General features: G+C 38.0%; 1 protein-coding gene across 1 annotated transcript in view; it reads right to left on the bottom strand.

The window, feature by feature from the left end:
• The window catches only part of cacng3b (calcium voltage-gated channel auxiliary subunit gamma 3b), a 106,951-nt gene extending 86,704 nt beyond the window's left edge, over positions 1-20,247 (bottom strand). The window contains exon 1 of the mRNA XM_087244816.1: positions 19,780-20,247. Within this exon, the coding sequence (XP_087100942.1) occupies positions 19,780-19,843 (64 nt within the window). The 5' untranslated portion in view covers positions 19,844-20,247. The remainder of the gene's footprint in view (positions 1-19,779) is intronic.
• Positions 20,248-23,118: the final 2,871 nt, after the last annotated feature.

Here is a 23,118-nt window from a genome sequence, read left to right as displayed (position 1 = left end):
TTAATTAATATGGTTCCCTAAATAAAATTTCAAGAGTTCACACTTAGCTGATGATTGATTATAAAGCGAGTTTGGCATGCTGTGCCCTGAGCTCATAAGATCTTCGAGCCCGGGGCTCTCTCCTGTTTGCAGGGCCAGAGGGGGGTTTGAGCTCAGGTAGGTCTTGAGACACCCCCCCCCCCCCCCCCTTATTTAGAGCTGATGACAGATTATAAATTGCTACATAGAGATTTACTTGATAGGTTTAGAGCTTGACTATAATGCTAATTTAGATTCACTTATGACATGTTTTTAGACTGTGGGAGGAAACCGGAGAAGCTTGGGGGAAAACAATGGGAGCACGAGGAAAACATGTAGACTCCGCACAGAAACGACAACTGGCCTGTTAAGGATTTGAACCAGTGACCTTCTTGCCGTGAGGCAACAGTGCTAACCACTGGGCCACCATGCCGCCCTATAAAGGGAAAGGTGGAAGAGTAGAGGTCGAAGGGGGGATTCTTCTAACTCAAGTAAGAAACTCTGGTTATTTATAGTGAGTTAGGAATCATCTGATTGGTGAATTATGCATTAGTTAATGCAGGACCCTCTATGATCAATCATAAGCATGTGCTCCTCTCGAAATTAGTTTGTAAATAAACTTCACGTAATCAATTATTTTTTAGTGTGCGGTTTCAGAATTACATAAAGTCTGTTTTTTTTGGCTTGTGCACCTTGTTATTTATAGGTGACCAATTAATCTGTTAGTCGCTTAACCATTCATTAATCAATCTACTTAATAAAAATAGTTTTGGTAAACTACAGTCAGTTTGGTAATCTTCTGACCACCTCCACTTTTGGAGTGTTGGTCCTTCCCAGTTGGAGTCATCTTTAAAATATATTCCAAACCACGCCACTATATTCATTAGTTTGCTGCAAGAAAATGATGGGCAAAAGTAAAAGCCCCACCCCTACTAACTATTCTATTTTACTTAAAACTACATCAACATACTGAAATAAGTCTCTTCAACTTCCTGTTCACACTGACTTTAATTGTTCTTTTTCATAGTACATCTGAGGCTAACAGTACAAGTTATTATATAAAGCCAATCTCTATGTAAAATGCCAACCAACAATGAAAATCTACTTTGACTGTGTTCCTCACAGCAGTGGCACTGTGTTGTGCTTTTAATGCTCCTGTCTCCCTTGTTCTAGAGTATATGCAATCATAATTCTGTCTTCGTCTGAGGAATTGCAGCCCTCTTTGCAGATATTTGTCACATTCCCCATTATATCAGCATTTCATTATCGTTCATTAAAATTCTCCTTTCAACCCTTACTTATGGGATTGTGAACTAAACGCATTTTAATTTGCTATGTCAGACCCAAATGCCTTTGAATGTCAAAGACTTCGGCTTCTGCATGCATACTAACTCGCATCTAATAGTAATCACAGTCAGCCAACACAACGGTGAGTCCCAGAGCTGGACCGCCACAGTGGGCAAAACCCCCAATCTGGACGGCAAGGACAACAAGAGTTTCCTTGCTGTCAGAACAGGTGGTAACAACACCTGCTTCCAAACTTTTCAGTGATTTGTCACATTTAGCGGCTGCGTAGAAATAAGTTCTGATAGCACAAAGGCAGGTTGTACTGTATAATAAAGAACGAACAAGAGCCAAGCCCATACAGCAGTCTGTGTTGTATAGGCAAATGTAGAAGAAAAGATAGACTGCAACGACTTCTCCATTAGACCTTGCCTATGATCTTGGGCATTGTTCCACAGCGTCTAATGCCATTAGACAGGAAAAGAAAACCTTACAAACAGTTAAGCTGACAGAATCTGAATGAAAGTGAATGAATAAAAGATAAATATCCGCATGAACGGATAGACACAGAGGGCAAAGCCGGCAGTCCCTCTCATCATAAAGTCTGTGTTGGAGAGGCAGCCCTCGCTGACTGTCTTATCTTATTGAGAGTCTCATTAGCATAGAAATTACTTCAGGCAGAGGCAAAGAAGCAGGACCCAGCACAGGTAACTCTCAACTCTCTCTTTCCATTAGTATGGAGAGAAACAGAAGATGTGAGGAGAGGAAAAGTTGAGTAAAAAGACAAAAATGAAGACTGGCTGTGGGCAACGAGAAGGAGCCGAGTGAAGGGAACAAGGAACAGAAAAGCGAAACACAATGTCATTTGGATAACCAAGCGATTCCTACTCTTTTGATGTTTTTTTTTTCTTTCTTTCCAGGGCTGCATAAAAATGCCAGCATGCGACTAGTTCTATGCGAGTAGTTCTAAAGGAGAAGTTCTACAGAAAGACAAAAGGCAGCTACAATTCTTCAGAACAAATGAGGAAGCAGCACACAATTTTAAACTGTTACAAAAAAGTATTTTATGAGCAAAACAAAGCCGAAAAAAGTCACTTACGTGTAAATCAATATACAAATAAATAAATAAATAAAATGGAAGAACACTCCTGCATGATTAGACTGAACACAGAGGGCCCTATCATACACCTGGCAATACAATGCGGTGCGGTGCAATACTTGTTTGCTAGTTTTAGCTTGGCGCAAGAGTCGTTTTGAGGCGCTGCGCCACGCTCTTTAAATAGCAAATGCATTTGCGCTCATATGTGCACCCATAGGCGTTCTGGTCTAAAAAGGAAGGCATTCTGAGCATTGACTGTAAAAAATATGGTTGACGCGACAGCCCCTTTTCCCATTGAACGCCTTGAGGGCAAAATGCCTGCTTGAATTTTAGCCTGGACATGCGCAGAAGGACTATCTGATGGAGCCAGAGGAGGAGCTGGAATCGAGCTTCCAACCAAACGCTTTATGTAAAATCAACCACGCCCCCCGAACTGCTCACTTGACTGCCGGTATCTGCACTATAACAAAGGCTCGCTGTCGCTGATGTAAGAAGAAGCACTTACATTTAAAAACACAGAATAATATACGGTTTAAAAACGGTCTGATTTAAGCTGTTATACTTCTTATCTTTTATACACTCTAGCCTGAATAGGAGCACAAATAATTTATTCTCTTATTGTTATATTTGTTGTTGGTATTTGTTATCTTCAAAGGGGTAGAAATAATACTTGTAAAATATGAACAATAACATATAAACAACACGTACATTTTTAGAAAGGTTTTTTATTTTTAATTAGCAATCAACAGAACCCAAAATAGCCTACACACCATGATTTACCAGGCGGGAACAATCGTGCGTTTAGAAGAAAAATACAGCAAGATTACTAAATATCAACAGGGTATTTACACATCCCAACCCTGCAATGTGTCAATTTGTGCAAAAAAAAACTTTGCACTATTAATACAATGTCTGGCACTGTGTGTTTTTAATTTCAGTTGCTCAATGTTGATGCTCAATAAATAATCATAAATAGTAGATAGTGTGTGTTTCCTTCAATTAATTTAAAATCAAGTAATGCACTCTTTATTCAAACATCTCTCACTTGCAATATGTGAGCATATTTTGCAATACTGTTTGCAAACTGCATTTTATCAAGAAATAATATAACACAATTATTGAGCCAATGAAATTAATAATATTACACTGGGAATCCCAAATATCTGAGGCTGATTTTAGGTGTAAAGACCTAAGATCGAAGTATACTTTAATTTGTAGTGTGTCTCAAGTGTTTATTTTTTTTTATATCACTGTTTGTTTACATGTACTGTACTGCTGAAATAATATGGACAAACTAATAATTGCATTATTACCTAACCAAATAACAAAACTTCAGAAATATACACCCACCGGCCACTTTATTAGGTACACCCGTCTGTCAACTGCTCGTTAACGCAAATTTCTAATCAGCCAATCACAGGGAAGCAACTCAATACATTTAGGCATGTGGACATAGTCAAGATGAACTGCTGCAGTTCAAACCGAACATCAGAATGGGGAAGAAAGATGATTTAAGTGACTTTGAAAGTGGCATGGCAGAAAAACGTACCATGTCATAAAGAACAAATCGCCTCAGACTGGTTTCTTGAATATAACAATGACTTCACTGTACTCAAATGGCCTCCTCAGTCACCAGAACTCAATCCAATAGAGCACTTATGGGATGTGATGAAAAATTTGCATCTCGGATGTGGAGCCAACAAATCTGCAACAACTACATGATGCCATCATGTCAAGGGACCAAAATCTCTGAGGAATATTTCCACTACCTTGTTGAATCTATGCCACAAAGGATTAAAGCAGTTCTGAAGGCAAAATGAGGCCCAACCCAGTACTAGTTAAGTTGTACCTAATAAAGTGAGTGTACATTTATTGTTTTTAAGACATACATACTGCACAGTTGTTCATACACATCATTTTATACACAGTATTTAATTTAATAGCTTGTGCAAACACAGCTATTGACATGTGGCCACTAGAAAGATTTATTCTTATCCAGTGTTTCAGCCTTTTCTCTCCACAAGTTATGACAGAAGAGAATGTCTGCACTGGTTTAGAATCCTGTTTATCAAAGGTAAAATGTTTTAAATCCCTTCACAGATGCACTTAGTCATATTGCCAACTTCAATAATGATTCTACATTGCTTCTTTTCTGTCTTTGAGACAATGGTACTGAACACTGTTCACAACAGTGTATAAACATATGAGACGGAAAACTATTAGAAAAAATCTGCCTACATTTGAGTACTTGAGTGTTGTGCTGGTGACAAAATGCACATATCACTGCACACATATCCTAACATGTGTTTAGTTAGTACACTTTGGGCTTGAGCCTAATGTTTTTGGAGACTCCAAACTCAGCAGGTAAGCCCATAGCCAGTGGGACAAAACAATGAGTCAAACAAAGCTTAGTTAAATGCACAAGCTCCACATGTAGACACTTTGAAGTACCCATGCCAATCACAGCCCCAAAATGGACTCTGTAATGAACATAAACAAACCAGTTTAAAAAAGTGCTGTTAGCCTTAATATTTGCAGTAACATGATTATTAATAAGGAAAGACAAAAACTGCTTTGTATTTATCTTGGTAATTATTTTTAGAACCCTGGGGGAAGGTGCCTGTGTCAGAATCCTTCATTAATTCCGCGCTGTGGCTTGTAAAGTAGTTTTAGTCACTGCAGAGTGAACATGATAAATAAAGCCACAGGTAGCAGTGAGGTAAAGCCCTGCGGATGAGCCTGCACTTGCTGAAAGCGCCGGAATGCAGCCTCTGCTCACCCACACAATCAAAGACCTTCAGAAATGTTTCAGTCTGCGAGCCAACATGTCGAGCAGCAAGAACAAGCGGGACCGGAGAGAAATTTGGTCACACCATGTAAACACTTTTATGTAAGATGTTAAACGGAGCTTCAGTTCGGAATGACTGTAACCTTCATTAGGGTCAAACTTCTACAAAAGAAAGCTAGGTTCACATTTACATCAAGAAATGCTGCAGTGTTACCACGGGCAGGTTTGGGTGGGCCCAGCTGAGGCACTGAGATCGCTGCAGCCATGGAGATCAACAGTGGAGTCTGTCATCATTTGTGAAGTGCATTGACCCTGAACTAAACACACATGCTCCAGTATTGCTCAAATTCATCCTTGTCAACTGCAATGGATGATGTTTCTGAACAGCCTCTAGTGCAGTGGAGCAGCACAGGCCAGGCCACTGGAGGACTGCACCACTGCTCATTATAACTGCGAAAGAAGGGGGGGGGGGGGGGGGTGGGGGGACAATACAGGGGACTAACATGAAGTATTGTACTTATTGCATCTAGCATACATAACAGATGGTAGTGTATACTATTTCATATTTACACAGACAACTGGTCCCAACCCCAACCACTATAGCTACAATATACCTACTCTTTCTCAGAGGGCTGTTTTATATCAAAGTTGATATTTAGCCACACCATGTTGGTGTTTTGTAACATCAATTTTTACATGTGGGTCGTTAGCTCAACGCTCAACCCCCAACCAGGACATACAGACATACACTACGGACACTTTAGCTATAGTCAATTTGCATGCATGTCTTTGGATAACTGGAGGAAACCCAAGTGAAAAAAGGGAGAACATGCAAACGCCACATAGGAATGCCAACAAACACAACTGGTGCTCAACCAGCGACCTTCTTGCTGTAAAGTGAGAGTGCTACCCACTGCGCCAGCGTGCCACCCATAACTAATATGTGGTTAAAATTTTTATCTAAAAAAACATCTAAACCACATTCCTTAATGCCCTGAATGCATCATTTTTGAAGATGTAATTTGCTTAGTGGTGAAAATTGTTAAATTAAAAACATTGCTTTTTCTTAAATGTTTGAAGCAAGTTACTGCCAATAAAATTAATATTTTATTTTATTTGCACTTCAATTAGGTCACATTTTAATTTGATGGTCCGATTGTTGAATTTAAGTTACATTGCATCTACATGCCAACTAATTCTCAATAGATTATAAGACTGTTAAGTTGGGGGTATGGTTGGGGTTGGAGTTAGGTTTAGTGTAAGTTGACATGTACTAGTAAAAGTTTATTATAGTCATTTAAATGTCTGTTGAAGGAACAGTTTGAACAGATATTAGGCAGACAGTCTACTAATACTCAAATGGACCATCAAAATAAAGTGTTTCCCTTCATTATTCCAACTTTTATTAGTGACTTAGCATGCTCAAATACGAGGTTTGACAAATAAGAGAACTTGGAATAGTCTGTGATTTACTGAATGACATCTGTTGTGGGAAAAGCATCAAGATGAATACTGCGGTCTTTTGTTTTTATAAACTTGTGCATATTGTATAGAGAACATGAAGTCTTCTTCCTAAGATCTACAGTAGTCAACATTTAAAGTGAATCAAAAAAAGATTTTAAAAATTGTCCAAGACAAGACAAGAAAAGAACAGGTGTTGTTTAATAGTTTTAGGACAACTTTGGTTTTGATCCAATTTCTGTATACCCAACCCAAACTGTCCTAATTCGCTTCTTACTCAAACCTGACTTGTTTAATTTTTTTAAGAGAACCCTGACGTGAAACAGACTTGATAAAACGGAATCGATTCAATCATAAATGCCAGTGATGTGTGTACTTGTCCTGCTGACTAATTTAACTGCTCCATTACTTTTCTCTAGTTTATTTACGCATTTATTATTACTTTATTTTTATTCCCTGTTTAATGGATATGATACATTTTTTGAAGTTGGTTTTTAGTTGACAAGTGGAGTGGAAAAAAAAAATCTCTACTGATTTGTTAGTTGTTAGTATGATTTACCTCTTATCCAGTGAAGAGCTTCTGAACAAACGAAATGCCTTGCATTAAATACAAGATAATGAAGCGAGTAAATTTTTCCTGAAGTGCTGACGTCCTATAACTTTTCACGTCGTATTGAATCCTAATTTTGTCTTGAATCGTATTGAATTTCTAAGAAAGACTTAACTTCACAGACCTAATCTTCCTGCTATCGAGTTACATGTAATATAAAAGGTAGTATTTTAAATTTGGAAACAATCTCTACTTAACTGTTTCCAAATTGTACAAACTTGAGGCTTTGCCAAAGGTTACTCGATGCATTACATTTATACCCCCCCCCCCCCCAAAAAAAGGAAAAAATTAAAGATATACTGTGCATATGGATTTCGCCTTAATGTGCATTTTCAGTGATCCGATCACAAATGATTATCCAAGACAAATTAACATTTCTACCTGATGTTAACATGTTCAAATGTGTCTCTTGTGACCACTTGTGTTTGGATTTCATCGAGTCCCTTCCCTTTTGCTTTGATACGCTCTACATCACTTTCACTTAGTGCCCACGCACAAGTCCTACTGAATGAACAAACCCATGTTACATGGCTCACGAGAGAGTGGGTTTGTAAGTGAATTAAAAGGATGTGAATGGCAACTACAATTGTGATCATAATCTGTGTGTTTGCTTCAACACATTTGACATTTGAAGGCATTGTTTTGGTGAAACACATCCCTACAGTGGCCGAGAGAGCTTAACATGCTGCAATTTAAGAAAACACATGCAATTACAAAAAAACGCCAGCAATTTGTGAAAAGACCTTCACCCGTTTGACAGCACTGCATATCCTCACAACACATACAGTACACATAAAAAAAAATAAAAAAAACGCACAGCATTTTCTCACAATGCAAACAAATTATGAAAACGTGCTACATTTTCTCACAAAACTCACGAAAATGTTTCAAGGGGACCCTAAAATGTGATGGACACCGCTATGCCGTGACTATTGCTCAGTGAAGTAGTATGTGATCTTTAAAGGGTGAGATTTTGTTTGTTTATTTTAACATCCTGATTCCCTTGTCTTTAGTATTTCTTAGCCTAAATAACAATAACCTAAATAGACGGGTCTATCAGGTTTTAGGGTCCTCTTTAAACATTTCTGTTGTGTTCCATGCTATTTGAAAGTGTTGTGAGAGATTGCAGATGTTTATGTAATTTGCTTGCATTGTCAGAAAATGCAGCCCATTTTTAAAATTTGTTTGCATTTTGAGAAAATGCAGCGTGATTTTTTAAATGTGTTTGCATTGAGACTTTGCAACACGTGTGCTGTCAAACAGATGAAGATCTTTTCTCAATTTGCTGACGTTTTTTGTAATTGCATGCATTTCCTAAATTGTAGCACGTTAAGCTCGCTCAGCCACCGTACATCGCCCATGAAGAGATTTTTGTTAATAAACCAAATCGATCTTTAAGACCCAGAAATCTAAGTCTTCTGAAAGTTCATACATCAAGGCTGTGTGGCAAAAGTGATCGAGCCTTTGTTGTTGCTGGTCCCTCTCTCTGAAACAAACTGTCAACCTCGATAAGAACTCCCTCCTCATTACCCGTTTTAAAATCTTTAATTAAAAATCACTTACTACCTCAGCGGGCACCTTGTAGTCAAAACTACATCAAAAAACATGTCTAAAACGCAAATCGCTTTGATGTCAAAACCTTGCTGTCCCTTTTACATCCACACATTGGTGCCTTTTTGACCACCAACGTAAAGAAACAAAAAGTTCTATAATATAAAAAGTTCAACACGATCTTACAGCAATTTGTAACTTTTTGATTTAGTGGCTAATTCGTATTCATTTTTATGATCTCATTCATACAGTCCAGTAAGATTTGCTTATCCCTCAATGACGGTTGGGTTTAGGGGTGGCGTTGGGTGCAACTACATTTTCCTATGACTGAACTCATACGAATTTGTACAAGTTAGCCACTAAACTGACAAAATGTAAAATTAGTTACAATTACTTGTGAAATCAGCCTGGAAAAAAAAGTTTTATTCATCTGAAAGGTTTAGTTATAAATTTGCACAGCTAGTGTTTGTTCCTAGAACGACAAACTTCCGGTGAACGATTATTGTGTCTTTCTTATATTTATACTGTTCTTTTAACAGCATCGATGTTGTAATGTAATTAAAATCCGCTAAATAGACTTTAGCGTTCATTTAGTTGTTCATGCGTAAAACATGATAAAAGACCGTTTACACGCATGCATTATCAGGATCAGCAGGTAAGCGCAGAAACACCATCGAAAATACTGGGGTAAAATAAACTTTCATATTTTAAAGACATGGCGCGGAAACAAGTAAGGTAATGCAGTGCTTCTTGTCCATTCTGAGATGCACTTTATATCAGATATCAATCAGACAGTGAAGATCGCTGATTTTCAAAGAAAACAGAGCTTAAATGCACAGATTTTGTAACGGCATACAGTTCACCACAAGCGCTTGACCCAGGTTACTGAAAATTATGTCCTTCTGCATACTTCTGCATATACCCTATTCAAGCTAATTAAACAACACCAGTTTGCTTCTAACATTGTTGTCAAAAATATATTGAAAACCAATTACGGGACAGTCCTTTAATCAATATTTGATTATTTCCTGAAACAGTACTTTGGATCAATTGGTAGTTGTGTGAAAGTATTTAGAATTGAAGAATGTAAGAAAGAAAGGGGACCACCTATATTTTACATCAATTAGAATTACAAAATATTAGATTATAACTAGAATATGTTCAAATATATTAAGTTGTTGATTATTTGACATTTTATGTGAAATCCATGTATAAACATGACATAAGACATACAAAATATTATATAATGTCATCAAAGATAAAAGAAATCGGTTATTAGAGATTAGTTATTGAAACTATAATGTTTAGAAATGTGTTAAAAAATATTTTCATTAAACAGAAATTGGAGAAAAAAAAACTATAAAGGGGGGGCTAATAATTCAGGAGGGTTAATAATGCAGACTTCAACTGTAATTTCCATGTAGGTTCAGATGCATTCATATGTCAGTCATATCACCCTGCAGCCCAAGATTGGTTTCTCATTGAAGCTAAGCAGGGCTGAGCCTGGTCAGTACCTGGATGGGTGACCACTTGGAAGACTTGGAAGTGGTATTAGTGAGGACAGCTGGATGCGCTCAACCCGTGGTCTGTGTGAGTCCTAATGCCCCAGAATAGTGAAGGGGACCCCATACTGTCAGTGAGTACCGTCTTTCATATGAGAGGGTAAACAGAGGTCCTGACTTTTTTGTGATCATTAAAAATCCCATGGCAATTGTTGTAAAAAAAAGAAGGGTGTCCTGGCCAAATTCCCTCTATTGGCCCTTACCCACCATGTCCTCCCAATCATCTCCATCCACCAAACTAGCTCTGTCACTGTCTCTCCACTAACCAGATAGTTAGTGCGTGGGGATCGCACTGGCGCCATTGTCCTGTGGCTGCCGTTGCATCATCCAAGTGGATGCACACTGGTGGTGGTGTGGAGAGACAAACACCCCTTATGACAGTGAAGCTCTTTGGGTCAATAGCCATACATGAAAACATTTATTCACATGAGCATCTACACTATGAAAGCAATCTGGTTTTAAGAAGCGCAAAACGATTTTAGACCCTTTTACACTTGTAATTACAATCAACCACTAGTGAACAGATTGACAAAAACTCATCTCCACACCAGGTGTAAATGAAGCATGGGACTGACACACCAGAGCACCTGATACGAGAGCTGTCAGACTACATTCCCTACCTGCTCCAAAGTAGAGGAATTTCTGAACATTTGCAGCTTACGCTTAATTGCGAGCGGCACAGTTATAGAGTATGACTTTTCACTATGCAGTGACTAATGGCTATAATGATACGATGATAATGAAGTGATTTTCACTCTGCGCAGGGTTATGATGAAAGGGATCACAGAGATAAAAGAGCCTGCGCTGAAAGGATACAGGTAAAAAATGTTTCCAAACATCCCCTGGGAACACAACTTAAAGACACCAAAGTCTAAGCGTGTCAGGATGAGCAGGGAAAAAGCCCTCACGCCGGTGTGACAAAGTAATATGGGATGTAGGAGGGGGGGGCAGAGGGGGACGTGGACAGAAAAGGGCGGTCTAGAGTGGGATGGCAGCAGATAGAAATGGTGATGGTGAGTGACAGGCTCAGACAGAAGGAGGAGAGTTCACACAGGGATGAAAGGACACTTACATAATCAGAGGCTGGATCATGATCAGGCAGCGCTCGCTCTACCTCACTGCCTCTTCAGCACGAGCTGCTGTCGGAGAACAACTACATAAACATGAAGAATGCCAATTAAATGTGCCGGAAAGTTTATGACTCCTCAGAGAGAGAGGGAAAGAAAGAGAGAAAAAAGAGACACAAAGCCAGGCTTCTGCTGGTGTATTCCTTCTGAATAACTTATCTATTCGTTCTGTTCTCTGGGAAATATTTATAGAATAAAAAAAGTTTCCTATGAAGTTTTCTATATTTGATGAGTGTTTTTATAATTCAAAAGCTCCGAGCTATACCGCACTCTCTAAAGATTACCGCTGATTGACAAACATGGGTGCGCGAAGGCAAGTAATTACTATTCTCACGCCGTATCGTTTTGGGAGTTATGAACTAGACCCCTGTAAAAACACTAGCAATTATCAGTTCCAGGGCTCCCAGTAATTAGCATCCCAGATGTTTCATTACTGATCACAATAGCGGAAAGGATCATTTCTCTCCATCTATACGTGGCACAATTCCCTTGTGTTTTAAGGGGAGGCACAGCACAGCGTGCTTGAATCAGATTGTGGAAGCGGTTGAAGTCAGTCTGGGTTAAATCTTCTCAGTGGGTTTGTGATGATGCCATATTATTGAGCTTTGCTGGAGGAAAGGGCAGTGGAGGGGCAAGAGCCACTGAAATGGAACAGAACGTCCACAAGCAGCATCTCTTCACAAAATACCTCTAATATGAGAGCACATCAGCAGGAAAGGAGAGCACTTTCATCCATCTGCACCTATAATGATGCTCAGAGAAGCATAGAGATAAAACCTCCTGTCGGTGTTAGGCAAGATAGCAAAGCTATTAACTACTGTATCGAAAAATTTGCTAAACTTATCTCAATGTTAACTGGGCGGAGCCACGCAGTTTGAAGCTACATGGAAGACTAGCTTGTTGTTGCTTAATATGCATGGGTGATAGGGTTGGGTTGATAGACCCACAGCTGATGGCGGATAGACATCACAAGGCTGAGCCGGCATCATGATCCTACACCCCGCCCCGCCCAGTCACAGCAGTAACCCGCTTGTGAAAAACATACTTAGGCTTTGTTTACATGAATAAGTCTTATTTTTAAAATGGCATTTTAGGATGAAAATGATCTACCTCCACACTTTTGCCTAGCATTTCTGAACAGCTCTCCATCCACACTATACTGCTGAAAATTCACATCACATGACCACACACACACACACACACACACACACGCACGCACGCACGCACGCACACTTTTTTTTTTTATCAGGTAACGCGTCACTGCATCAGCACACTGCTTCAATCTTTCACTTTCATGCTTGTACTTACTAATTTTAGCGCAAATCTCAGATACTGTTGGTTGGTTCCTGTTGGTTGTGCACCTTTTTTACCAACCAAGTTTGTCGACGGCATTATAATGACACAGATCACTCTGCCTATTCCTGCCAATGTCCCAGGGAAAAAGTGATTGACAGGTGGTCATTTGTGTGTAACTTATCTATATTTATTTATTATTTGGTTATGGGTTAAACAAAGATCATACATGTCAGGTAGTTGAAACGGTTGGCTACAAATAATTCATTTGTTGTGATTTAATGAATTATTCATAAATAATAAAATAATTAATGCACCGCTGTCTACAATGACGATGCCATAATCCACAGGTGTCAAACTCAGTTCCAAAAGGGCCGCAGCTCTGCACAGTTTAGTTCCAACCCTAATTAAACACACATGATCAAACTAATTGAGTCCTTTATGCTTGTTTGAAACCTACAGGTAAGTGTTGGAGCAGGGTTGGAACTAAACTGTGCAGGGCTTCAGCCCTCCAGGAATTGAGTTTGACACCCCTGCCATAATCCATTGCAATGTTTAACATTAGACATCATACGAAGCCAATTGGTGGACATCGCCCAACCCTAATGTGTGATACACGTATATTTAATATATACTGGAGAGAAAAAAATGCAGTTGAAACTAATTTTGGTGCAAATACTCCAAAAATACAGTATTTCACAAAAGATTACTAAGAACAGCTTACAAAATGAAATGTTGAAGTTGAAACACTCAAATAATATTTGCAAAAACAATTTATTCCAATTGACCAAGGTCAGATTTCAGTCACATTGCATTTAGCGCAAATTATATAGTTTGGAAATGAAAATGGCACACTTTGTAAATGTAACCCTGACTAATCTATGATTTAACTTATGAAGTTCTTTTATATTGTAGCAATGAGTAAAAGAAAATAGTCAAACTAATTCTGTTTATTGAGGAGATGCTATACCTCAACGTAAAGCAAATCATTTTTACCAGAGATACAGATGTGATATATGTGTGTGTGTATATTTTTTTATAAAAATGTCTTTATAAGAATACCAAGACTAAGGAAACTTGATCCACATGAGGACAAACAGCTTGTATTCTTATTTTGCTTTTGTTTCGTTTTTGTTTAAGGGAGATAACCACAGTTATTGCAATTATACACTTTATACATAAACATGAACTGTGTTGAGGGTTAATTAAATTGTCCTCACTAATATAATTAACTGACAAATGAACAAATTAAAGTTAGTGAGGACATGCTTCTCTTCTTTCTAAAATTCTTTACTAGTCAAAATAAAGGTCAAAACGGGTATATTTAGTGGTGGTGATATAGGTTTAGACATTTAAAATAAAATGTACCTAACAGAGAAAGTCTATGTGGAATGTAAACAGTAGTTTAACAAATGTATGTGTCATGTTGAAAGCAAAAAAAAGAGGGAAAGTTAATAGCCTACTTACCTAACCTCAACGTGTAATGAAGTAGTTTGTTGTAGTGAGTGATTGAGTCACGTGCTGCTGATTTCTGTTGATCCATTACAATACGAATTGATCACTGAAAGGAGCCAACACTAGACTCTGCTATTTGTTGCCTTATTTTTCTGCAAGTTCTGTTTCTAAACAGCGGACAAAACTTGAGTTATACAGCATGTTTGAAGAGGGGGGTCTGGCTGCTGATGCAATTTGAGTTGCATCAAATGCTTTTTAATGTGCTCACCTAACCTTACCCCTAACCCTACCTCTCACAGTGAGGTCACTATCTCCAGTGAGTGCATTGCGTATGACATTGCATAACTTAGCAATGCAATCTTAGCTTGCATCATAAAGGCTGCATCAAGATACTATTGTGTTTGAAAGGTACCTTAGGGAAAATGTCGATCACGTGATCCTGATGGTCTGCCTTGCCATTGGGTTTAAATAATCATCCAACAAGCTATGTTATACAATTGAAATGTAACTAAATGGAAATACGATGAAAATATTTAAATTCATATAATATTTGTTTTTACCCTTTGCAAAATATTTAGAACATAAGAAGACTGCTGACGATTTTTAATAAGCCCACCATTAAACATGATTTTTGATTGATCTGTTGACACAAAAAGAAAAGTGTTAGTTTCATTTAAGAAATATAATAATTAGATTTAGAGTAAAATATAATAATCTAAAGATGCTGATGCCACGCCTCATTACGTTGTTGTGCATCTGTTCAGCTCATGTAATATAAAGTGGTGCAGGAAGGATACAAAGAAGAATAATTAACTGTGTTGGAGTTTAATAAATGGAGGTTTTCAATTAATGAGCAAAATAAGGTCTTAGGTTATAACCTGATAACATTTTAATGTTAGGGTTTATACCTCAAATATCCATAGGCTTTGTAGTTATTGGAAACATCCATTATTGATGCACTGTCAAGTTAAGATTGCATCACTAAAAAGTATATAAAGTGTAAAAGTATATGAAAATCTCAAAGGAACACACAACACAATTTTCTTCCAGTTTCTGACAAACAACGTTGTTGTAGACCAGTTAATTGCTGCATGGAGAATTGGTATCTTATTAATTTTATAGTTAAGAGAGAAACTGTCAATTTTAATATATATATATATATATATATAATCCTTTGCAAAGAGTGTGAATATATTTAGAATGGGTGTGGTGTGTAATAGGTTTTCAAGAAGATGCTGGTTGGCAAATCTATTAATAATGTCACTGGCATGGTAGATTTTGTTTGGTTTAATGATCAATATTACCTTTGTAAATATAAGTTGGTGCTTATTGGCTTGTGTATTAGCAGAACTTGCCTGAGACTACTACAAACATGTTGAAAATCTTCTACAGACTCAGCCAAGCCATGAAAGAAAATATTTACAATGACAACCAAAGACTGGAGTGAAAGCATCCAGTTATCATTCAACAGAATAAATCCTCTTCTCTTCATGGCAAATGACACAAAAATGCAGCAGGTATCTGTATTGATTTCAGTATAAGTAGCAGATTCCAATTCTTTCCAATTTTTATACACATATGTTGCTGAAAATTGTCAAGAAAAATATAACTTAAAACACTATCAACACATTGCTTAATATGGTTTGACTACTATGAAGCAACAGTGCATTCTACCACCTTACTACTGAGAAATGTCGATCAGCCAGCAAAATCGCTTCCCATTTACCATGTCCTATTCAGTGTGCTGCAAATATGAAGAGGAAAATGAACATGCTGTTCCCAGTTTAAATTTTTCCCCTCTGTGTACTCTATTTGTCTGTTCACAGCGAGAGAAGCCCTCCCCTTCCACGCCACGTCTGTGACTGTACACAGGCCACGCGGAAGATCCCTGGAGCCCCTGTAATAACTCTCCCGGCTTCATTAGCTCCATGCAGGCCCGCATGCTTGTTTTCATTAAAACAGGAGATTGCTTTTTAAATTGTTTTACCTCTATAAGACAGGACAGCCGGACCACTTATCACAATTAAAGAAAAGAAAAAAGGCATGACTCTCCCTCTCTCTCTTTCTCCGGCTTTCCGTAAGCGAGTGCTACCAAATCCAATAAATCCTTCCGTCATGCATTTCTCCTAAACGTTTTTTAAGATCCAATGAATGAAATAAATATCAGACGCTGGGCCTTTGTCTTTTCCCCCCCCGTCTTCTCTTCTTCAGAACGAGAGCGTTCTCTGTGGAGGAGAATATCTCTGCGCTTTGGTGTTTGCCATGTGCGAAAGAGCAAATTGTTTTGCAGTTAATTAGGGATCTTCTTTAAAAGCGAGAACAAACAGCACAAGGAGAGAACACTAATTGAGGAAGAACAAAACGAATTCAAATCAATAGCGGCTTTTCTCCGTTTGTTTGCTCTCTGCATGGGGAGTTTGCCGGGAGAATTGAGGGGCATTTAGGGGGTGGGGAAAGTGGGAGGGAAGCCACCGCTGGGATATAATGCATGCTAAAACACACACCATGCACCCAACATCGTTTTAATTACATCCCATACAAAAAGCGGGAAAAGGGGCGCGTCTGTTGGTCTGTAAATCTCACTGCAGGGGCCTGCTAGGGTGTCATTAGAGGATAGAGGGCTGTTGCACAAGGCCCGCACACCAAGCACTGTGAACGTCGTTGTCTCGATCTCTCGAGTCTAGTGGCAGTGCGAATACATTAACACAAGAGAAGCCGGGCTGAGCAGATCATTACATTAGCAACAGCAGTGAATGTGGTGAGAATGTTGCATGGATAAGGCTAACAGAGTAGATCAAATTTACAATTGGGAATCTGAACTTTTGTAAAGTTGGCATGAACCCAACATTACAGCAGTGTTTCATTGTCCATAACAGAAAAGCACTTGAGCTTCACATGTACAGTCAGATCAAATGTTAAATATATAAAACACTGATGTGTGGAATAGAAATGAAACACTGTATGTATAGTGGGTCTTGATTTTGTACATAAGGAACTCAGTGGATCAACTTATTGATTGGAAGTTAAAAGTTCATTATTTATATTTTTATTACAAAATAAAAATATAAATCTAAAATTTAACAATAGCTGATAAATCTTTGATAGCTGATAAAAAATACATCTGAGGCAGTTAATTGTATATCTGTTCAAATATTGTAAATTCATCTTATTTTTAACAGTCATTTAAGCAAAAATACTACATTGCTACACTGTAAAAAAAATTCTAGTTGCCTTAAATGTTTAAGCTGAATCAGATTAACCGTATAAGTCCACTGAACTTATAATAGGTTAAACTAACAGCTTATGTAACTTAAAAAATTAAGTTAGAACACGATAAACTTAGTTTAATAAGTCGCTATGAACTAAAAACATGCCGTCATGACCAATTGATTATATTTTATATAATGAAAATTGATTATATTTTTATAATGTACTATTATATACATACTATAGTTTACTGTACACCACTGCTACATTACTATACTACCCATTAAGCTGTGCACAAAGTTCTATTTACCAATCAGTGAGCTACAGCAAGTAAACCTTGCCAGATAAACTCTTTAGCTCCAACACTTTGCAAATTTTGTATTTGAGTTGGTTTCTCAAATGCTTAACTTGAATGCTTGTGTGTGTGTGTGTGTGTGTGTGTGTGTGTGTGTGTGTGTGTACACACACGCACGCACACACACAATGTTCCTGAAATGTTTCTATATAAAAAATAAACTAATTTATGGTTGTTAAATTGAATTAAACAGGAATTTTACTGAAATTAAACTAGACTTTAAAAAAATAAATTTAATTAAAATGCATTGACAAATAATTTATTATAATACAGTTCGAAAAAAAAAAAAGTTAACAGTGACTAAGATCTGGGGCTTCATGTATCAACGCTGCGTACGCACAAAAACTTTGCGTACGCCAGGTTTCACGCTCAACATCGCTCACGTTTGGATTTACTAACGATGAACTGAACGTGGAAATGTGCGCAGCTCTACGGCAGCTTTATGGCTGGCGTACGCACATTTTTTGTGCGTGTCTGTTTTATTTCCATTGGCGACAGGAGGCAGTTGTGTTAAATTGCACTCTACAAAGTGTCTTTGAGCCTTGCAATGGCAGCTGTATGAGACGGGTTCATCTAGCAGGTATATAAGGTTTCCATACCATGCAGTTGACCAGCCAAACATTAAAGCGCAATTTGCAGCGGTCGCCTGTTTTCCCATTGTAATGGGAGCGATCTACTGCACGCACATTGCTATGAAGACACTATCTGAAGATGAATTTGTATGCGTGAATCAGAAACATTTCCATTCAATAAATGTGCAAATGAAATGTGATGCACAGATTTATTAATGATTCCTACTTGTCTTTCTTGTGATAAATAGTGGGTAAAATCTGATATGTAGCGGGGAAAAGAAGAATGAGTTTATTAGACGCTGGATTCAAACCGAGTTCATGCTCGAACGTGTCCAAACATGTTGACATGCGTTTTAAGAGCTGCGCCACGGAGACTGTTAAAGGTGCTGCAACATTTTACGCCTATAAATCACACTATTTCTCTTTTTACTCCACAGTGCGATGTTCAGACCCAACTGTGTTAGCCACATCAGCTAAACTCTCCCCACTCTATTTTTTTTCTTTTGTTGATAATTCCAGAGGACAAACTTCCAAATAACACAGTTTTCCTCCGGTCTACCTCCGAAAGCAGCGCTCAATTCACATTCTGTTCAAAGTTTCTCTTTTTGCTTGCTTTTGCCATTGCTTTTTCGTTGGGTTTTGCCAAAGTAGAGTCATTAGCATATTCATATGGGGGAGGAGGCAGGGAGGGGTTTTGTGCTTGTGCATGTTGCGCTCAGTTTCACGTTCATTCGGATGTACAAAAGAATATGCTTGGGATTCGGTGTACGTTTCATACATCTGAATTTTTTTCTGCGTACGCACATTTACAGCTTTGTGCGTACGCAATGTTTTAGTATGATTTCCATGCCAGTCTTTGTACATGAGGCCCCTGATCTTCTGTTTTGGGGAGGGTAAAGGAATACAGCAAAGGAATAAACACATTGTCCATGTTAATAGTAAAGCTAGGAATAATCCAAGTTTTTTCTTTCATTTCCATTTCAAATTGTGTTCATCAAAAATGCCATATCATTGAAAAGCGTCTAAACAAAAAATGTGAAACAGACATCTATATGAATGATTTTCACCAAGATTGGTAAATGTGTTTGTTTCACTAGCCAGTAAAGGTGTGTGTTCACAATTGACAGGTTAGGTTGAAAATAAATAAACCTTAGTGTGATTGCTCTATTAGTGTGGTTCATTTGACTAAATGAGAAGACTGCTATATGAACCCTGGTGTGTATGAAACAAGCGGTTCTAGACTGCTTAAAAAGATGGGTCTTGTTAAAATATCAAGCAAATTTTGATAAATACAATTAGAGTGAAAAAGAAAATGTAAAACAACCACAGGCATTTAAACAAAAATTTAAAACAAAAACAGGACATGACAATGAAAGGAACAGAATGCTGAAACATACCTGTTTTTTGTCTGTTACATTTCTGTACAAGCATCAGAAGCAAATCCTCACAGCAGGTCTTCATTTGTATCCTGGTGCTGTTTTGAGTCCTTTACACTTTTTATAAGCTCTTTACAATTTATTTTTGTAGATTGGCTAATCTAGGTGAGACTTCCTTCATTGTAGCAGCCATTTTGAACATTACCACATTCATAGTACTGTGAGTGAACTGTCTTTGTATATCTAGGGGTGCCCAAAATTGACGTGCTGCAGATTCTAGCTAAAACTTGCCTAAACACCCCTACCTGGAAAGGTATGTCAAATTGCCCGGAACAATTTATGTTTCCCCGCTTCAAAACACGTACTTGGAGGTTTAAAACAAGCCAGAATGACTCAATTATTTTGATCAAGTGTGTTTAATTAGTGTTAAAGGAACTGTTTGCTCTGACTGGTCTTTTAGACCAGCGTTTCTCAACTACATTCCTTGAGGACTACAGGCAATTGGACGTCTCCTTTGTCTTTCTTCTTCTTCTTCTTCTCATGGGTTTTATTGGCGGTTGGCATACAACTTCTAGGTGCATTACCGCCACCTGCTGGTTAGGAGTGTGGGCCATGATCGCACTTTCTATCCATCTCTAGACCAAGGATTGGCAAACCTGATCCTTGAGGGCCTGTGTGCTTGGAGAGTTTTGAATGATGAAATAATCGTAACCATTTCTATAATAAACAGTTATTTGCTCTTCTGCTATTGTGTGGGCTTTCTTGGCCCTTGCTACACAGTAAGCACAGTAAGATGCGCAAAGTGCTTGTACTTGTTTTGAACATGAAGATGTTAGGCACTTTTGTGATGCCCCCAGCTATTGGAGTCGTCTGTAAAAAATAGTCCACAGGTTTGTTTTTGCAACTGGGATGTTTGGTTTCTAAATGTCGTTTTAATTTAAAGGGTTTCATGCTCTCTTGAGAGCACCTCACTACACACTGAGGTTTTTTTTGCCTTTTTTGTCGTCAATATATGTAAATCCACACTTTACATGTTTGGGGTCGTTTGACATATTTGTTGCTATAATTAAATGATATTTCACATGTCAAACGGTACGATTGTCGCACACAGATTTCAAAATAAAAGTCCGATATTAGCAAAATAAGTTAAAAATTAAATTTTTGTTGTTGTTTTTTTTTTTATCACACACTCTGCGACCCACTGAAAATTGTCCCAAGTGGGTCGTGACCGACCAGTTGAAAAACACTGTTCTAGACAATTGTGTATCATTCACTGATTCATCAAGTCCTCATATTATCATAATGAATCCAGTAGACGGCAAGTACGAAAGATAGCAATATATTTGAATCCTCTGTGAGCATGAATGGTAATGTATCATGTATTTTAGGCTGTTTTGTGTGAACCTAATGCAGTAAAATTGTCAATTTGGACAATGACTGTTTTCATTTGACAAAATGAAAACACACTAAATGCAATCTAAGATACCTAAAATGTTATCATAGCCTAGAAGGTTTTTCAAATGGCCCCTTATATATAAACAACCATAAATTGAATTAAAACACATATAAGTAGAAATACACCTGGTGAGCAAACTTTATTCATCTTTTTGCAAAAGTAGTAGTGGAAAATTTAAATCAGGCCTTGACATGTCCCAATTACCCATTCCCAACTCTTGAACTGGAACTTCCCAGGAGGACTTGCTCCATTAGTGACTGTTGTGGATGTAGCGTTTGATTGCACAAGTAAACGGTAAGGATGTGAGGGAATCTCTCTCAAACTGTGCGCTGATAAATGACTTGTGGGATGTAGTCATTATGAATCTTATTATTCCATAGCAAGCTTTACTCTGCTGTCTTGTCTTCATCCATATGTTCTCTTTTTTTTAAGGCCAACTTCGGTCTTTCAGATGGCAGAGTCTTTGTCATGGGGGATGATTTTAATTGGATTTATATAAAAAAAATCTCCAAAGGGGGTGAGGGAAAAAAAGGAAACAGGAAGAGAATGAAAAAGATCAGAACACAGCAGTCCCAGAGAATGCCTTTGAGGCACATAATGAGCTGTTGTCAAAGGCAAATAATTTCATTAGCTGTCACAATGAAAGCTACACCGAAAGTGCTCACTCAGCACTGAGCCTCAGAGAAAGCACAGAGATGACATTTCAACAATGAAACCTTCAAATTCTCATACACACACACACACACTTTGGCATTATGAGGATTCTGACGGTAAGATGAGTACTTTGGGTAACTGTTTATCCTTGTTTATTTATACTGTTTGTTGTGTCCCGGATCTAGCGAGCCGGACAGGGGGTGAGAGGGATCTTCTTGAAGCATCAAATCATGTGGGAGTCAGCGCTGAGTGACGGCAGGCCAGGGGAATAATTTGCGTCCACAGATTGCCCATGACTCCGGTTGCATCGTCTCATTTCCCAAACATGAATTTCTGCTGGCTGATAAGATGGGACATTTCTTTGGCAGATAGCATCTCGTGCTTAGCGAAACGCTCACAGGGGCCAGAGCGTCTCACCTGCCTGCAAATACTATATGTTTGTGTGAGTCATCCAAATGTTAATATCCCGAATGCGGTAAACACGCACACACACAAATAATGTGCCGTTTTAAATTCGCAGGGTCAGTTTAGATGTGACTCTGCATTGTACAAGAAAATTGTGTAGTTTATTCAATAAACTAAATTTGCTATTATAAATGCTAAAGTTAAACAAGTGCAAATGAGTTAGATTTATATTCAATATAAAAAAAGAGAGAAATATGTATTGTCTTATCTTTAAAACCACTAAAACAAAGCCAATCATTTCAAAGCTAGGTATCTCTGCTGTTTCAATAAAAGTAAAAAAAACAAAATTGGAAGAAACAGAAAGAAAAGCATTAAATTACCACCTGAAGTACATTAAATATATAGAGAGATATACTTTTTCTATTCCCTCTCAGAGATAAAGATACAAAATCTGTCACTGGGGTGGTAGCTTTTTACATATTAGTACGTTTAGATTACACATTTGTACACTGTTTTTCCCCGGCAACTGGGGTGTAGAACAGGGATGTCAAACTCAATTCCTGGTGGGCCGCAGCCCTGCACAGTTTAGTTTCAACCCTAATTAAACACACCTGATCAAACTAATTAAGTCCTTCAGGCTTGTTTGAAACCTACAGGTGAGTGTGTTGGAACTAAACTGTGCAGGGCTGCGGCCCTCCAGGAACTGAGTTTGACATCCCTGGTGTAGAATAACGGACGTTAAATTACAGAAATGTCATAACTTGAAATTTCTGGTAAATTTCTGTAATTTATTGTAATTTTACAGTAAATTTCTGTAATTTAACGGCAGTTATTTTATTTTATAC

This window comes from Danio rerio, chromosome 3, assembly GCF_052040795.2.
Source record: "Danio rerio strain M-AB ecotype USA chromosome 3, GRCz13ab, whole genome shotgun sequence".
In the NCBI taxonomy this organism is placed as follows: Eukaryota; Metazoa; Chordata; class Actinopteri; order Cypriniformes; family Danionidae; genus Danio; species Danio rerio.
This window is presented reverse-complemented; position numbering and strand designations above follow the sequence as displayed.